The 14,654-nt window shown below is 38.6% G+C and overlaps 1 protein-coding gene across 3 annotated transcripts in view; it reads left to right on the plus strand.

Annotated features, from left to right (window-relative positions):
• The window catches only part of AUH (AU RNA binding methylglutaconyl-CoA hydratase), a 189,506-nt gene that overhangs the window by 8,322 nt on the left and 166,530 nt on the right, over positions 1-14,654 (plus strand). For 2 of the 3 annotated variants that reach the window (XM_038402146.2, XM_043515246.1), the window contains exons 2-3: positions 4,855-4,922; positions 5,019-5,106. The exons of the other annotated variant lie outside the window; for it this stretch is intronic. In XM_038402146.2, the coding sequence (XP_038258074.1) occupies positions 4,855-4,922; positions 5,019-5,106 (156 nt within the window). The remainder of the gene's footprint in view (positions 1-4,854; positions 4,923-5,018; positions 5,107-14,654) is intronic. 3 annotated transcript variants of the gene reach the window in all.

Genomic DNA, 14,654 nt, shown 5'->3' on the forward strand with positions numbered 1-14,654 from the left:
TGGTGAGGCCTCATCTTGAGTACTTGAGTGTCCAGTTTTGGGCCCAATACTAGAAGAAGGATGTGAAAAAATTGGAAAATGTCCAGCGGAGGGCAACAAAAATGATTAGGGGGTTGGAGCACATGATTTATGAGGGGAAGCTGAGGGAACTGGAATTATTTAGTCTGCAGAAGAGGAAGAATGAGGGGGGATTTGATAGCTACTTTCAGCTACCTGAAAGGGGGTTCCAAAGAGGATGGTTCTAGGCTGTTCTTAGTGGTAGCAGATGACAGAACAAGGAGTAAGGTCTCCAGTTGCAGTGGGGGAGGTTTAGGTTGGATATTAGGAAAACCTTTTTCGTTAGGAGGGTGGTGAAGCACTGGAAGGGGTTACCAAGGGAGGTAGTGGAATCTCCTTCCTTAGAGGTTTTTAAGGTCAGGCTTGACAAAGCCCTAGCTGGGATAATTTAGTTGGGGATTGGATTAGATGACCTCCTGAGGTCCCTTCCAACTCTGATATTCTATGATGATCACCCTATGAATAACAACCACACTGTATCATATGACCACTTTCCTCACAATTCTCTCTCTCCAGTATTCTGCAGGAATTAAAGCAAATAATGCTATTCTTGAGCAATTCAAGTTAAAATGGCTTCTAGAAGTGAGAGAATCTTTTTTTAATCTAAAAAAATTTCAAGACATAGTTGCATTTCATTTCTATTGTAGTCTTATTCTAGGATATAGAGAGTTGTGTCCTGGACTTCCAACAGGACTCAAGGAGAATTGGAACCTCATTCCAACACCTCTCTAATGATCTGCTCTGTTCCTTCAAAATTTAAGCTCTCATTTAAAAATCGGGAAGTTGTTTCTATTCTTATGGTTGCAAAGAAGGCCTTCTGAATATGGTGGTGTGCAAATAATTACTTTTTAATATGCAGCCTTCTGCATATGAACTCGTCGTCTTAAGCCTGCAAATACCCTGAAATAACCCAAACAGGGAATGACTTGCCTTCTTCATGTCGATGGCCCTTCCAAATTCATTGGTCCATTTTAATCAATTTCATGGTCATAGGTTTTAAAAATTGTAAATTTCATGATTTTAGCTATTTAAGTCTGAAATTTCAGTGTTGTAATTGTAGAGGTCCTGACCCAAAAGAAGTTGGGAAGAGGCTGCAAGGTTATTGTAGGGGCGGGAGGTGGTTGCGTTTTTGCTACCCTTACTTCTGCACTGCTGTTGGCGGGGTGCTGCCTTCAGAGCTGAGGTCTGGCCAACATCTGCTGCTCTCCAGCTGCCTAGCTCTGAAGGCAGCGCAGAAGTAAGGGTGGCAATATATTACAACCCCCTAAAATAACCTGGCAACCCCCCTGCAACTTCCTTTTGGGTCAGGGCCCCCAACTTGAGAAATGCTGGTCTCCCCTCATGAAATCTGTATGGTATAGGGTAAAAGCACACAAAAGACCAGATTTCATGGTCTGTGACGTGCTTTTCATGGCTGTGAATTTGGTAGGGCCCTATTCATGTCCAAGAAATACTAATCCTGAAGTCTAATGATGACAAAATCAACATTGCTATATACTTTACCAGTTCTTAACAAATCATCCAGCAGGACAAAAGATTTCTCTTATTCTCCACCAGTGCATGCAGGATGTGGAGTGTGGCAGGGAAGCTGACTCCTCCACTCCCAAGCCTCATTCACTGTGGCATTTATAGACACTGCTTTACTACACCATTCACCATATGTTATTTTAATATGCAGAATTTAATTTGTTGGGCCCTGAAGCCAAGAACCCAAGTTTGTTTTGGCCATAACTAAAACACAGGAAACAGTTTTACCTTATTGTGACAGTTATTGGATATCACGACAGTGAGTCACCCAGTTACCCCCTGCCTCCAGTGTGCTTTGCTGGGCATCAGCTCCCTAACATTGCCACTTTCATGAGTGGTCACTCTTGGCAGATTTTACTGTAGTGTTCCTCCCACCCTCGCCTTGTAGCTTAATAGTGTTGCTGTATAGTGGTATGAGGGAAACCCAGTTATTTCTGCTCCTCTTCTCACTTCCTTGAATTTTGACAGCAGATAAAATGGCTACATTGTATCCATATTGCCAATAGCTATAATCTTGTCGAATTCCTAAAACTATCAGCACTTGACTGGTATTTGAGTAGGAGCTATTCAAGAGAGAAAAAAGGAGAAAGGATCATCTTATGGTTAAATCACTGGTCTGGACTCAGGAGGACTATGTTTAATTCCTGGTTTGCCACAGACATCCTATGCAACCTCAGGCAAATCATTTGACTTTCTGTACTTCAGACACCAATTTAATACATTCCTTATCTTACACTGCCACTATAAAGATAAACCTGAAAGTTCATCTTTAGAGGTGATCTGATACTATGGTAATATGGCTATATTTAAAAAAAGAAAAAAGGGTGGGGTGGTGAATCCATGGAAGATGCCTCTATACACCTGACTGCACATTCTATATCTGCTATGTTAATCTTTTCACACATTTCTGATTACAATTCTCATATCACTTTTTTCCATAAATAGGAAGGTTGGAAAGTTGGGTGGAGGGCTGCTGAGCATTTGTCATTTTTTTGAGTGGGAGAAGGAAGTGGTAGGGTTATGACTTGCGAAATTGGTGGGAGTAGTAGGAGGAATTGGCTTATACACTTGTTTTTTTTCTCTTTAGGGATTTTTCCCTTGCAGAGAACTTGTTATATTTTGTGTTTAACAACTTTAATCCTTATGTCGGAACATTCTTAATTAATTAATTCATGCTAACATGAATATTAATTTTCTTCCTATTCTGTGTCTATCATGGTCGAGATGGGCAATTCAGTGCAGTCCAAATACTCCGTACTACCAAAACAAATAAAAACCTTCATAAGGTTCTGGACCATATTTGTCAACTCTTTCCTATACTTTTGTGCTAAGTGATAAAATTTACTATGGTGCCTTGTTAGTAACACATACTAGAACTAGAGTACATGGCATACCTGAAAAAATCTCAAGTTTTTCTGGCTCTAGGGCTTTTTCTTGCTTCTCAGGCACTATATGGAAAAACCAATTGTAAATACACAAAAGGAAGAAAGAAGGCTGATGTGAACATCTTAGAGAATTTTCTGATTCTGTTGGAGTGGATGTTGTCAATGTTAACTATGTAGTTCCTAGCGAGACGTATAAATCCAATGACAAGCACAGAAAAACACACAGGGAAAATTCAGCTGTCTGCAAGAACTGTAGCTGCTTTATTGACGTGTGTGCATGACATGGCAGAGTAGAAGTGCTTCATTATGGCTATTTAGGGGATCTTTTCCAGTATTGTATTACTATTACTACATTTAGAAAACAATGATCATCCTTATTTGGAGATAAAAAGTACATGTTTAACTTAAAAAGATGTCACAAAGGGTGAAAAGGTCACACAATTTCCGAAGTTTTTTTTTTTTTTTATGGTATCATCCAAATCCTTGAACCTTTCCATAACAAGAATTGCAGCATACCTTTAAACCTAAAATCAGAGCTCCAGGCCCACTCTGTTCAGTACATGTACACACAGCTGTGTATGTTTAATCTGTTCTCCTTAATCTCTGAGGATAGGACAAGAATCAATGGGTTTAAAGTGCAGCAAGAGTGGTTTAGGTTGGACATTGGAAAAAATTTCCTAACTGTCAGAGTTGTTGAGCACTGGAATAAATTGCCAAGGAAGGTTGTGTAATCTCCATCATTGGAGATTTTTAAGAGCAGGTTAGAGAAACACCTGTCAGGGATGGTCTAGATCAGGGTTGGCAACCTTTCAGAAGTGGTGTGCCGAGTCTTCATTTATTCTCTCTAATTTAAGGTTTCACGGGCCAGTAATACATTTAAACGTTTTTAGAAGGCCTCATTCTATAAGTCTATAATATATAACTAAACTGTTGTTGTATGTAAAGTAAATAAGATTTTAAAAATGTTTAAGAAGCTTCATTTAAAATTAAATTAAAATGCAGAGCCCCCCGGACCGGTGGCCAGGACTTGGGCAGTGTGAGTGCCACTGAAAATCAGCTTGTGTGCCGCATTTGGCACGTGTGCCATAGGTTGCCTACCCCTGGTCTAGATAATATTTAATCCTGCCATCAGTGTAGGAGACTGGACTAGATGATCTCTCGAGGTGCCTTGCAGTCCTATGATTCTATGACCAAGCTGAATATTTGTTTGAAATAATTTTGACATAAGGAATAAATTGGGATACAGCTAAGGAAAAGTGCTACATGCAAAGTACCAGTACTTGCCTGGTGGTGGGTTTTTTGTTGTTGTTGTTGTTGTTGTAACTAATATGAACCATGAAAATTGTGTAGTGAATGAGTTGTCAAGACCAAGACCATATGCTAAAATATGCATCTCTCACACACACACATACACACACACACACACACACATATATATATATATATATTGGACCTGGCAGTCCCTTTGTGGTTTTTTTCTTTTTTAAATAAAAACTTTTTTTTAAAAATGCTTTATGAAGAAATATCTCAAGACTACATTTAAGTACCAAGTACTTAAAGTACATGCTTAATTGTTCAGGAAAATATTATGATTATTTGCTTTCGCAAATTTGGCCTAGTCAGGCTGTGTGCACAGATGTGGTAATTTAATGTGTATCAGGTCATGAGTTCTGAGTCTGTCCTTAGTGATTGTCATTTCTAATGGCTATTAAAACACTCTGAAAAAGGAAACAAACAAAACAAATCAGTCAAAATAATTACACGTGTCAATTTTCTTACAGTCCTAATTTGATATCTGTTTAGAGTCAAAATAACATGGACACAAGTATGTACTTAATTTATATTTTTAATATGACACTGATTCAAACTCTTCTTTTTTCTCTAGGAATTGTGGTACTTGGATTAAACAGATCTCGTGCCAAAAATGCACTTAATAAAAATCTTATAAAAATGGTAAGAGGGAAAAACTAACTGCTTCTATTTTGATGGCAATGTATTGGAATTAAATATTTGAAGAAAAATTTTCCCCTCCCCCTCCTTTTTCTGTAGATGTCAAAAGCTGTGGATGCTCTGAAATCTGATAAGAAAGTGCGAACTGTTATATTCCGAAGTGAAGTCCCTGGGATATTCTGTGCTGGTATGCAAACTTAATTTTATTATGAAGTTGGATATCTGTAATCTAGCATTGTAGTAGAAATGGCCCAAATTCCAAGGAAGCATTGTACCTTGTCACATTCATCTCAGTTGTAAGCAAAACCTCTTCATATGATTTTCCTTGATTTTTAACAAGAAAGAAACATGTTTCATTCTGTTTTCTTCTTTCTGCATCGTAAAGAACATTTCACAATATGTAGTAGATTTTTTTCAAAGTAGTGGATAAATGCATTCTTTTGAATTCTTAAGACTTGCTTATAGTCTAGAATGAGAGCCTAATATTGCTAAGTGGTTAATGGGACTAGTAGAGTATGAATGGTAAATAGAGAAGGATGCTGTCTTCACTTTCAACTTGGAGGTATAAAATCCATTAAAACAATTTGTGAAATTAGGCAAACTATATAGCATTAAAAACAGATAGCAAACTTTAACTGGCTATTCCCTTAAATGTGGGTAATTTATTAAAGAATGTGATCCTGTGCCTTCACCAGTAATACATACAAATGCATTGTAATGTGTGGGATGGGTGATTTGGGTATATGAAGCCATTGGGTGGGATTGGTTACAAAGTCATGGTTTTCAAAAGCATATTTTTCTAAAGTGACACATTTAATGCTGTCTTGATGGCCCGTGATATGAGAAACATGAGTTCACAAATATCAGTTGTCTTACTCCCAGAAAAAGCCCCAGATATGTAGTTGAATTGATGTACTGTGGCTTCAAGGACATCTGGTTCTATTCGCTATGCCAGCACCCCTTGTTGGCAAGTTTAGAGAGCTGCATTGGTCTCTGACTTTGAATAGGCTTATTGCCTGTCCTCCTTGCTGGAAAAGTAGGTCAGTGATGACAGTGGAGAGAGAACAGGAGTAAGTTTGTCTCAGAATAGTGAGACCATAATGGGTAACACTGATAGGCTGTTTGGGTCAGAACCCAGGAGAGGTGAGATCCGCCAAGCTATTTCTTACACTTCATTCAAATCTCAGGTCTCTTATTTTGCAATGACTACAGGAAATGAGGCAATACTTTTATATGTATGCCTAACAGAACCACTAAAAGGTGAGAAACCCAAGTGATTTCATTGCTTTAACCCTAATCCTTCATCACTCACTTCCCTCTCCTTATACTGTTACCTCCCACTAACTGCGTAAGGTGTAAAATTAGATTGTAAGCTATTCAAGGCAGGGATCATGCTTTTCTATACAGTGTGTAGCACACCCTCAGGTGCTATAAAATATCTTAAGAGAAGCGCTGCTTATATTTTTGGAGGAGAGGCTGTGTGTGTGTAGATTTTGGGCATTTTACCTGTAAAACAAAAATGAAATCTACTTTTAAAAGAATGCTAAAACATGAGTCCTTAAATCTGTGTATTTATAGTAATAAAATCCCGTTGATCAATACTTAAATTGCTACTGCTTATTTTATTTTAGTGTATATAATGCACCAATAGTAATGTCTCAACTCAGTTTTTAAAACTACATAGAACAGTCCTAAGTCTATGTTGATATGTCAACAATCTCGGAAATATGGCGACTCTTCCTTGCTTCTCTTTCACCCTCACAAAAACACCCAAAATTAAGAAGGAAAAAAAAAACAAACTCACATTTTCAGGAAAACCTGGGGATAAGTTTTTGGTGCCCTCAAGGGCTAACAAATTTGGGCTAGGGAGGGAGCTTAGATTCTAATATTTCAGAGATGTTCTTTTCGTAGCCATGCAAATAATGACATTGTCAGCTGATTTGTCCCTCTTGATTTTAACTACTGGGTAAGAATATGTATAAGGAGGTATCATCTTTCTCTCTCTCACTCTCTTTGAAATAGAGGCCCCAAACCAAAAGGAGTTAGGTGATAAACCTCAAATCACCCTTGAAACTAGCTGGAAAGTAAGTACAGTTTATGTTACTCAAATTAATGTATTTCCATATGAGATGCATTACTAAGGCAGCAGGCACATCTTGCAGTAGCTAAAAATTGAGTAGCTTTCAAGGGTACTCTCAAGTAAATGGCATTGCATATAATCCAGTATGGAGGTGAGAAAGGTACAAAGAACTGTATCAAGGTTTACTTCTCAGAGAAAAGATCACGTGATATGAGATAGGTGAAGGTGGCAAAATAGGCTGCCTGGGCCATTGTTGCTATCTGGGCTTACAGAATTTGCTAAAGACCCAATAATAACCATGGTTTCCAAACTTGAGTGATGTAATGGGGGTTGATTATATACACCAGTAATCTTGTTTGTCTTTAGGCTTGTTAGGACCTGGGGTTTACACTTATTCATGATTCATTTTAGCTCCCTTGTTTCTATTCAGTAGTTTAGGATAGAGATTATCTCAGATGTCATTTTGATTATAGATGGGGCTGACAGCACAACCTATTAAAATTACAACACTTCCCATTCTAAGACCCTGTTTTCAGGTGCTTATAACTTTGCCAGATTGTAACTGGGTGTCTGCCTCAGGTTGGATTACTTTTTTAAAAATTTCAGTGAAAACTGTTCAGCTGTTTCTGAGAACAAGGCTAGAGGAAAATGGTTTTTACCTGTTTAAAAAAAAAATTCTGGTGACCTTTTTCCTGCAAAGGTCTGCCCTCCTCTCATGCCTTGGGGTAGGGACTCAAAACTTAGCTGAGGAGTGGATTTTTGTATCAAATGTGCCATTTGGCACATCTCCTGTGCAAATTGGGTCAGATTTGGCCAAGTTATTTTGGTCTTTGGAAAACATCAGTTTGCATGTGGTCAGACTTCCTAGACCTTCTCGGTTAAATTCCCTGAAGTTCCATCCATGTTGGGCATGCTTCAGCCCAGACTGAGCAGGACTTTCCCTACAGTTGTTTCTCTGAGCTGTGTCAAGTTCAGAGCCAGGCACAGGTGTCTCTCCTGTGCTTTCAGTGACATCCCACTCCTCCCTTTGGGCCCAGACAATGTGGAAGAGGAAGCTACTTGATTCAAGTGTAGAGGGGACAAGAGCCAGACCTGGGGGAGGGAAACTGGAGGCAGGCTGGTGGTGGCAAGACGGGGACTGGCTGAGCAAGGAGACTGGGAACCAGGGATGAAAAGAGGCAATAGTAGGACTAGGAGCCAGTGGGACTGGGGAATATGGGAAGGAGTGGCAACTGAATGCTGGTGGGGAGGGACTGCCAGGGCAAATGAACAGGACAAAGAGCTAGTGGGTTGAGGGGCGGGGGACTGAGAATGGGATGCAGAGTCCAGAGAGATGAGGATAGGACTTCAGAGCAAGGAGATGGGATGAAAAGCCTTTGTGGAAACTGGGACTGACTGCACTGAGGAGCTGGGGAGGACGGGAGAGATAGGACTGGGATGGGGCAGGTTGGAGGGAACTGGGCAGAAGTGGTCATGATTGGGGAAATTGGACAGAAGAGTTTGTGCCCAGTAGAGCACACTTCTCTCCAGAGCCTGGAATGGGACCCAGGATTCATGAGTCTTGCCATTCCTCTGCTTTCAGCAAATATCTGTGAAACCCACTGGCAACATGTCCAGTCTCCCTCTTGTGCTGGTCCACATAGAGGATGCATATTTACTGCTGCTGTCACTTATTCTGTTAGCTCAAGTGACAGTCTCTGGTGTGGATCTAAAGGGTCCAGGCCTGCTGACAACCCACATGGGTGTCTACCTGCCACAAGGTGGAATTCCTGTTTTTCAGTTTGCTCTTTTTAAAAAAAAAAACAAAACAAAAAAAACCCACAACCTGGAAAATTACACACAAACTAAATTAAAATATCAATATTAAGGTTGAATAGTCAAGCACTGGAAAGTTAGTAAATACTAGAAAGTTGCCTGTGCAACTTTAATTGAGCCCTTTTATGCATATGCATTATGATAGTCACGGCACACAATGGATGGTACTCACTTAATGAACAGCTATTAATATTTTGTTTTCTTCTAATTTTTCAAAACCTAGCTCGTATGTTGTTTAGTGCACACTGTTCAAACTCTGCTCTGAAGACAGAATTATTAATTTCCTTCTGTTTTTTTTTCTGTGGCACTCATAATTCTAGTACCTGAATGTTTCACAAGCATTAATTTTACTTTCACACAACCTCTGAGAGATGGGGCAGTAAAGGCATTATCTCCATTTTACGGACCGGGAACTGAGCACTGAGAGAGTAAGGTTTAAAAAAAAAAATCCACTAATTTTGAGTGCCCAAGATCTTGTTTTTAAGAGGACTTAGCACGTTGTGTTCAAAGCATAGCTCCCGTTGACTTGAATTGCAGCTGTGAGTGCTCAACACTTCTACAAATCCCACTCCAGTCTCGCAAGTTAGGGACCCAGACAATGGGGAATGCACAATTAAAGACCACCTCTCAATAGTTTGGTTTGGGTGACTTGCTTAGCCTTATAGGAACTCTATGGCAGATTCAGGATTTAGAATCCAGTTCTTGAGGGCAGCATTCAACTACTTTAAAAATGAGACCCTCCTTTCTCTTCCTGCAATCACCTGCCACATTCACTATATACCTTTCAACTTCTACAACAAGTAAAACAAGGGTCCTACAGACAACAGCTTTCTTCACTACACAACTCTGATTCATATTCAGAGCAGGTCCTTATGAAAGAGGCAGGGATTCTGTGGAAAAAGTAGATGACTGTATAATTAAATACTGGATTATAATGCATATGCACAAGGAGGGAAAATTTAAGCTTATCCAAGCAACCTTAATTCTGCCATATCCAAATTTGAGTGCTTGAATTTGTAACCTTAATATTTTGTTTTGTAATACTATTTTTATATATGGTTGGAAGGATTAGGTTTTTATTGGTAAATGTCGGTTTCACTGTACACACACGTGGATGAAAAATATTTCCATTGATTGAAATTTACAGAAAGACAAAGTAAGAAAAATGCTGCATGACAGTGTATTAGAATTTGATTTACGGATATTTACTTTGTATATATGATGTGATGTTGACAGTTTGTGTTTTGACCATTATAAAGCTTTATCTTTGTGAATCTCAATATCTACTGTCATTACATAAGTCTGACCCTCCCCCAATTATCCTAACTGAAAATTTAAATCAAAATAAATAAATCCTGTAATTTTGCACAATAGTGAGCTTACATTGATTTTTAAAAAAAGCTTAAAAATAAACATTGCTATTTTGTCAAAATGATATAAAAATTAAATTCTCCCAAGCCTAATTATGTAGATTGATAGATTGTTGCGGTGATTGCATGCATGCACATTTTTGTGCATAGATCTTGAGGATTTTTGTTGTTGTTTGTTTAAAACTTTGTTCCTAAGCGTGTGGGTGTGTGGGGAAAAATCTTGTGTTTAAGTAGCCTTGTTCGCAGCAATTTGTGGTGTAGCACAGTAGCATTGTGGGATGAAGATGGGATGAAAAGATTCATAAATATTTAAGACCATTTATGATCCTGTAATCTGACTCCTGCGTGACAAAAGACATAGAATCTCTTCCAGTAGTTTTGCATCAGATTCAAGATCAAAGTTCTATTTGAGCTGTAGAAGAGGTTTAGAATAGGGTCCAGTCTTGATTTAAAGACTTCAGAGGATGGATAATTGTTAGATCCCTCCGTAAGTTATTTCTATGGTTAATTTAGTTACCCTCACTGTTTAAAAATTTGCATCTTATTTCTAGTCTGAATTTTAGCTTCATGATACAGCCGTTGGATCATAGTTATGTCTTTTTTTCTGCTAGATTAAAGAGTCACCTATCAGAAACCTTTTCCCAATAAAGATACTTGTAGACCATGATTAAGTCACCTCTTATCCTTCTCTTGTATAAACTAAATAGATGAAGCTTCTTAAATCTCTTGCTATAAGGCATGTTTTCCAGACCTCAGATCATTTTGGTGTATGATTTTTGTACCTTTTCCAATTTGTCAACATCCTTTTTGAAGTGGGAGCTCCAGAACTGGATGCTGTATTGCAGTAACGGTCTCACTAATGTCGTATACAGATGTAATGCCATCTTTTTACTCCTACTTGTTGATATTCTGTTGATACATGCCAGATTACATTAACTACTCTCACTACATCATTGCACTAGGAGCTGATGTTCAGTTCATTTTTTACCATGACCTGTAAGTCCTTTTCAGTGTTGCTGCATTCCAGGATTCAGACCTCCACCTAATAAGTGTACCTACATTCTTTGTTCTTAAGTGTATGTGTGGCTTTGCATTTTGTTTTATTAAATTGAGCCCCCATTACCAAATGATGTATAGCAGTCTGTATATCTTGCTCATGTTTACTTTGACAACCTTCTGACAAGGTATCACTAATAGTAAGTTTCATAATTGTTTATTGGCCCAGCAGCTAGTTCCTTGAAGCAAGTCAATGGATACCCTGTCTTTAGCCAGATCAGTGCCTGCCAGTGCAGTAACCACGTAAATTATCTGCTAGCTACATAAAATACACAAGAGGTAAATTGTATAGGGAATGCTTGAATGAGGCAGTGTTTAGAATACAAGGTTCCTACCATCAAGAGCAAACATTCCTTTTATTTATTTATTTTCAATTCTGATACAACAGAAGAGACTCTGCTTACTCAGGAGGCAGATGGAATTGTTCCAACTGTATTCTGGACTGCTCATGCTAGGGCTTCTAAACCTTTTTTTCATAACCTGAGCCACATCTTAAAGAGAGATTCTCTTAGTCTATCTGCTTTTTCATGTGTGAATACATAATATTCTTGTGGGAAATAGAAACTGTTTACATGGGAATGTAATCTTAAGAAAGCATTTGTATATTTTTCTACTCTTCATGTCATGTAGTAATTGAAGCAGATTTAATGGAATTGTTGTGGATTTTCACCCGTGTAACTGAGATCAGATTAAGGCCTGTAAACAATTATGAAATTGAAAATTGCATCGGGTATATAAAGTTTTTGAACATCTCACAAGAACTAGTATACAAGATGTTCTAAGATCCACTGGGAAAAAGTATTAGTATCTTGCAGTTATTGAGCTTCAAGGAAGCTCTGTAAAATATCATGAAATTTACTCATGGTGAGAGAAACTCCACACTGATACTGTTTTGAAGACAGCTGAATTAACAACATTGCCCACTGCATTGAACTTCCCTCCTCATTTAGAGCTTCCCATAGGCTGTGGTAGAAGTAAAAAAAATCTGTTTTCATTCCTTTTATAGCCTTGGCATAAAGCTTCAAAAATGTGCTTTTGTTAATCAGTAGGATTGGGTAGAGTGACAATGGTGGATATCTTGTGCTGTTTTCCTTCTTGCTTCATCTGTCTCAGGCGAGTTGTATACCATGGTTCATGGTGACTTGAGGGCAAAACTGGTGAATAGGGAATTTAGGGGTGAGCCTATTTTTAATCAAGGTTAAAGATAAATTATGGAGTTCTACCAGATGACCTATAGAGTGATCTCTTGGCTTGACAATATTTTCCCTCAACAGTCTTAAAATTACACTGTCTGTCTTAGTCTTCGAGTGCAGACCCGTTTAAATAGACTCATTATTCATCACTTCCCTTGTGAGAAGCATGTGCCCTGACCCTCAGACTTGAGAAGACAATGGTTGATCCATCACAAAAGAATGACTCTTCTCTCCCCTTCTTTTAGCTCAGACTTGAGATCCAGGCTGTTGCCAAGTTGAGCCAGAAATCACCTGGAATGATTCTATGGTTGTTATGATGACCATAAAAAAAAAAGTGAGCAAATCTAGAACAGCGTACATCTGTACGGACATTTAACTTACCAAGAACAGTCAGGCTTGGTGACTCCTGTACCGATGCATGATGGAACTCTTAGCTCAAGGGTAAACTCTGCAGTGCAATGGGTAGGATTAGTATTGGTTTATACATCAGTCACATTTCCATTTTGTACATATAATGGACATACTTTTTCAGATCTAGATTTGGAGTAGGAGGAGTCCTATATTTAAGATTGAATGCAAATAGCTCAGACACACCACTTTCCTAATCCTTTCTCACTTCATGCTGAACCATGAACCACCTGGTAACCTATGTTAACACTAGTGAATTTTCATTAGCTTCTGTGAGTTACACTGGATCTTCTGAGAACAGAATTTTTGAAAAGACATGTACTTTATATCCTTTGGCTATTGAATAATACCATGATAGTTGTAAAAAGTTTGAATTGCTGATAAAATACTAAAAAAGTGTTTTTTCACAGTTTAATATTTTTCATGTTATCATTCCATAGTACTATAATTAAATTGATGTGTAAAACAAAACCTCCAAACCCAACAATCTTCTTTTTGTAGCTAATTGGAGAATATCCTTCTGTAAACAAGAAGTTGTACCCTTCTTTCCTAAATGTAAAACACACACCATCTATTATTTGTTTGATTATATGGCCTGTTTATATATAGATTTTGGGTTTGTTTTTTTTAAAAAAGTTAGTTATTGCAAAAGTAAACCAAAATTTTCAAACATGAATGGCTAAAGTTATGTTCTTAAATTTAAGTTGGGCACCTTAAGAACATAAGAACAGCTAAACTGGGTCAAACCAAAGTATCCTGTCTTCCGACAGTGGCCAATACCAGGTGCCCTAGAGGAAATGAACAGAACAGGTAATCATCAAGTGATCCATCCCCTGTCGCCCATTCCCAGCTTCTGGCAAAAAGAGGCTGGGGCATCATCTCTGCCCATCCTTGCTAATTAGCCATTGATGGCCCTATCCTCCATAAATTTATCTAGTTCTTTTTTTGAATCCTGTTATGGTCTTGGCCTTCAAAACATCCTCTGGCAAGAAGTTCCACAGGTTGACTGTGTGTTGTGTGGGGAAAAAAAATACTTTTTTGTTTGTTTTAAACCTTCTGCCTATTAATTTCATTGGGTGACCCCTAGTTCTTGTGTTATGAGAAGGAGTGAATAACATTTCACCTTATTTACTTAGATTCATAGATACTAAGGTCAGAAGGGACCATTCTGATCATCTAGTCTGACCTCCTGCACAGTGCAGGCCACAGAATCTCACCCACCCACTCCTATGAAAAACCTCACCTATGTCTGAGCTACTGAAGTCCTTAAATCATGGTTTAAAGACTTCAAGGAGCAGAGAAGCCTCCCTCAAGTCAACCATGCCCCATGCTACAGAGGAAGGCGAAAAACCTCCAGGGCCTCTCCAATCTACCCTGGAGGAAAATTCCTTCCCGACCCCAAATATGGCAATCAGCTAAACCCTGAGCATATGGGCAAGATTCACCAGCCACATACTACAGAAAATTCTTTCCTGGGTAACTCAGATCCCATCCATCTAATATCCCATCTCAGGGGATTAGGTCTATTTACCCTGAATATTGAAAGATCAATTACTTACCAAAATCCCATTATCCCATCATACCATCTCCTCCATAAACTTATCAAGTAGAATCTTAAAACCAGATAGATCCTTTGCCCCCACTGCTTCCCTTGGAAGGCTATTCCAAAACTTCACTCCTCTGATGGTTAAAAACCTTCGTCTCATTTCAACTCTAAACTTCCTGGTGGCCAGTTTATACCCAATTTGTTCTTGTGTCCACATTGGTGCTGAGCTGAAATAATTCCTCTCCCTCTCCAGTATTTATCCCTCTG

Source organism: Dermochelys coriacea, chromosome 5, assembly GCF_009764565.3.
Source record: "Dermochelys coriacea isolate rDerCor1 chromosome 5, rDerCor1.pri.v4, whole genome shotgun sequence".
In the NCBI taxonomy this organism is placed as follows: domain Eukaryota; kingdom Metazoa; phylum Chordata; order Testudines; family Dermochelyidae; genus Dermochelys; species Dermochelys coriacea.